The sequence below is a fragment of the Myxocyprinus asiaticus genome, chromosome 27 (assembly GCF_019703515.2).
Source record: "Myxocyprinus asiaticus isolate MX2 ecotype Aquarium Trade chromosome 27, UBuf_Myxa_2, whole genome shotgun sequence".
In the NCBI taxonomy this organism is placed as follows: domain Eukaryota; kingdom Metazoa; phylum Chordata; class Actinopteri; order Cypriniformes; family Catostomidae; genus Myxocyprinus; species Myxocyprinus asiaticus.
In genome coordinates this window covers 4,371,966-4,376,453 of record NC_059370.1, presented here as the reverse complement: position 1 = coordinate 4,376,453, position 4,488 = coordinate 4,371,966, and the positions used below count along the sequence as shown (strand labels likewise).

The 4,488-nt window shown below is 32.5% G+C and overlaps 1 protein-coding gene across 1 annotated transcript; it reads right to left on the bottom strand.

Annotated features, from left to right (window-relative positions):
* Window positions 1-2,136: 2,136 nt before the first annotated feature.
* im:7150988 (Golgi-associated plant pathogenesis-related protein 1) lies at window positions 2,137-3,288 on the bottom strand (the record flags this gene model as incomplete). The annotated part of the gene is made up of 3 exons (XM_051657531.1): window positions 2,137-2,294; window positions 2,438-2,515; window positions 3,075-3,288. Coding segments are annotated over 3 exons (450 nt in total), but the record flags the coding sequence as incomplete, so codon positions are not given.
* Between the last annotated feature and the right edge of the window lie 1,200 nt (window positions 3,289-4,488).

Genomic DNA, 4,488 nt, shown 5'->3' with positions numbered 1-4,488 from the left:
GCATGAATGCCAGAGGAGGCTGACAGCTCAAGACAAGGCTCCGCTCAATAGTTGGAGTTTGGAAAGATTAAAATACATCTTTAATTATCAAAACTATTTTAAGATTTCAGGAAGATCTAATAAAACCTGCTATCTTTCATTGGTTTGATCAAACAATACTGCACCAATACTTTACATGTCAGCCTCCCTGGAAAATTCCCTTTCGGATCACCACTAGTGTAATTCTCTCTATCTCTGTTTCTTAAACGATCTTGTGCTTGATATTGTTCCATTTTCTAACAGGGTAAAACAAGTGTAAATAATATTTGAATATACAGGTTTGGGGAGTAACGGAATACATGTAATGGGACTACGTATTTAAAATACAAAATATAAGTAACTGTATTCCACTACAGTTACAATTTAAATCATTGGTATTTAGAATACAGTTACATTCAAAAAGTATTTTGATTACTGAAGAGATTACTTTGCATTTTATTGTCATTTGCTTCATTTAATGTTTAGTCCTTTCAGATGGAAAACATTTATACATATAAATGATGCGATCCAAAGTGCATTTGAACAGCGGTGAAACACTTTCTTATGATGTGTTACATTCATACGAGCAGACAGAGAAGTAAGTTTGAAGTAAGTTTGGAGCAGAAGAAATAGAAATAAACCTTGTGTAAATTGTCAGCTTTACGCTAAGCTAAAATGCTATTTCTAGCCATTTTACATGCACATGTTATCAGGCACGATCATATTTTTTTATCAAGAAAATTCACGTTGGTTTTTTCTAGTAAGACATTTGATATTAGGGTAAAAGTCATATTCGTGATGATAATTTTTGTATTGTTTTCCTGTAAAAATATCAAAAAATCCTTAAAACAAGATCAGTTTGATTTATCTTGCTTTAGAAACAACACTGCATAAGATATTTAACGTGTATTTTGTCTTACTGTACTGGCAGAGTTTTTATAGTCAAAACAAGTGAAAAAATCTACCAGTGCTGAAGAAGTAATCCAAAGTATTTAGAATATGTTACTGACCTTGAGTAATCTAACGGAATATGTTACAAATTACATTTTACAGCATGTATTCTGTAATCTGTAGTGGAATACATTTCAAAAATAACCCTCACAACCCTGTGAATATTTGGTAAATTTACAGTACAGTTATGGTAAAGTGAATGTGTGCCCCCATAGAAATTTCAAATGCCCCCTTATGTAATTCATCCTGGCGCCGACACTGACTGGCATTATGCCAGTTCTCATCAAGATGCCATAGTCAACAAAGGTTCCTCGTTTATTTCATTTAGATCGTAATGCAGTGCATTTTCAGATAGGAAGAAATGCAAGATTTCATAAAGTTAAACAAATTTCTGCAGCTGTGCTTTATTTCATGTTACCACTTGCATGTTACCAGTGTTACTATGGTAATGGATGGCTATTTGCATTTAAATATAAAACGTGTTTTTGAGAAGCTCATAATATTTCGGTGATTTGAGCCTGCAACTTGTCTTTAGTTTTCAAATAGGTTTCACTTTGCTGTCCTGCATTATGTTTTATTGTGTACTCCATCAGGGATGTAGTGGCATTTTATGTGTGTGCATGTGTGTGAAGAGTTAGGTCTAAATTTGATGGAAGCACCTTCGAGGAGGGGCAGCAAAAAAGTGTCTTGCCTAGAGTGACAAAATATCTAGGGATGGGTCTGTGTACAGCAATAATCAAGCGAAAGGAAGTGTAATCAAGCTTCTTATTTGGATCTTTATGCCAACTGTGTAACAGGATTTTGGAATATTACACAATTAAAAGTACTGTAGATCAGTGTCATGATTTTTCCAGTAATTTACAACATTTTAACATGCAAAAGAAATGTTTTAAAGAAATACATTTAATTTCTGTTATGAGCCAGTAAACATACAGATTAATGATATGAATCATGTTGTATTGTTTAAGAAACATTGAAAGTGAAAATTGTCAAAGATTTGTGAATTCTTGAAATTCTTAAATTTTTATTCATAATGTTCAAATATTATCTTGAGTATTAAAATTAGAAACACATGCATATGATTGCAATGTATTGTATCTTTCACATTTACATTTTGAGAAATGTAAAACAATAAGAAAGAAAGCAAACATTATTTCTTTGTTTTAATTATTCAGCTGCAGGTAGGACATTTTTCTCATAGTAACCAGCATTGGTTATATTTCCAGCAGGGCTGTATTGACCAACAACAAAAACAGTGTTTCCATCAGTAGCCATTCCTACTCCGACCTCTGTTGTAGATTTCCACACAACTTGGGTGAAGTGCCCTGCCAGTGATATATGCAATTATACAGAGATTAGAATACATGTCAAATAGTAAGGCATTTCAATATGTCACTATATATATATATATATATTTATTTCATCAACTTTGAAATCAACAATCTGAACAATTTTAAATGAAAATGACCTGTATTGGATTGAAATCCTGGTTTTTCAAAGTTGTAATCCTTGATCTCACTGTACCAGCATTCTACAGCCTCTTTCCCTAAAACACAGTAAAGATTCTCAAAAAAATGCAGCAAATGCAAAATAACTGCACTCAGGTGTTCACAATGTGCAATGTGCAATTACATCTTTGCATAACTGGAAAATAAAATTCAAATTCTAATTAGACAGCCAAAGAGATCTGCTTAAAAGAGAAACTGAAACAAGGCTGAATTTGTTCTGACATAAAATAGCTATAAAACAAAAAACTAATAAGTAAATAAAAAGTACATTTTAAAAGTATCAACTTCTGATTGCATTACATTTATATTTCTTTAAATTAATTGATGTATTTCTACACCTACTGTAAAACTCATACAAACTAAAATTGAGAGAGTCATTATCATGTGTTTTTAATATTGTCAATGATCAATGTCATGTTCACTGTCACTATAAAGCCTAGCTTATCTTCACTGTTGTCATATGGAGAAGCTAGCTGTACACTCTTCTTGCCCTTTCCATAAAACATTGCCTTGTTCATGTTAATCTGGAAAAAAAGAAATAAAATGGTGATTATGCTAATCTTGAATAAAACTTGCAGACAAAGCAGCAGATTTTACCTGTGAGCTGCTTGGTGGCAGAGCTAAAGGAATAATACACATTTTCCCCATTCTTTGTGTCACTGTGCTTAAGGGTTTTGATGCTCAGCAGGTGATCTGCCCACTCTTGAGCAGAGCTACACAGCTCGTCACTTATCGTCAGGTCTGAGGCTTGATGCCTTCTCCTGTACTGGTTGTGGGTCTCTAGGAACTCCTGCTTATAGCTGTCATCTGTTAAGAGAACAAATACCAAATACCAGAATCAATATATATATATATATATATATATATATATAATAAAAATAATAATTTGAAACATTAATTTGTCACATTGCAGGACCATTTACAGTAAAATTAAGTAGTGAAAGCAAAAAGGTGATTAAAAATAGAGATAAGTTTAAAGGTAATTTGACCAATTACAGCACCTACACATTGTAATTTATATGCTTTTTCTCATACATTCATTTAGATTTTAACCTAAAATCTTAATGTTGATTGAAAAGAGTTCATACATCAAATACCCAATACTCATAAATTATTCAAAAATACATATAAAGACAGTTGACCCACCTGCCATGTCTGCTCAAGTTAGCTGTAAAGAACAACAGCAAATAACATGTTAACATGTTAAAATTATGTTAATGTTATTTAAACATAAGCATATCCAAAAAATGTATACAAAATGGGGGGATAATCCCAGTATAATATTTGACTCATCATTTTTCATTTGATCATTATAATACCTTCTCTTCTCTCCGAGCTGTAGGGATGTGTCCACTCACACTGCTTTCTGTTGACTCAAACCTGTGCAGTGTGCACGCAGTGATGTGTATTTATATATATATATGTATATATACTTCTCATTCCAACTTCTCCTCCTCCAAGGCCACAGCCTGACATTCCTCAACTCCATCTCTCTCATTTTAACCTGAGGGTAAAACTGGCCACACCAATTAAAGGGCAGTTTTTTTTTTTGTTTTGTTTTTGTAATCAGGTGAATGATCCTGTAAATTGTTCCAGTTAAGTCTGTTGGTTTGATTCTCTGGAAGCCTCATAACAAACATATCAAGGTTTATTTGTATCAGATTACTCAGTGTGTGTGTTGAGGTGGTGGCTACCTTGTAATTGCCAATGCTGATGAAAGGCAACGTGTTGGTTTTCAGGAAATTGTGACGGAATTTGGCATGGATGTTTACTTGTATAGCATATTTCATACATACAACAAACATAGTAGAAAATATAGATTAAACAGACAAATTGATCAAAAAAGTAAAAAAAAAAAAAAAAAAAGAGAACATTTGAAATAAAAATAGGAAAATAATTTTTAAAACTGCAGCATGGAGTAAAATGCAGTGCAGTATTTAACCAATAAAGGTAGAGTAAAGCAGATTTTTAAGTCCAGAGTTTTCAGTATTGACTAGATATCTTCAAAATA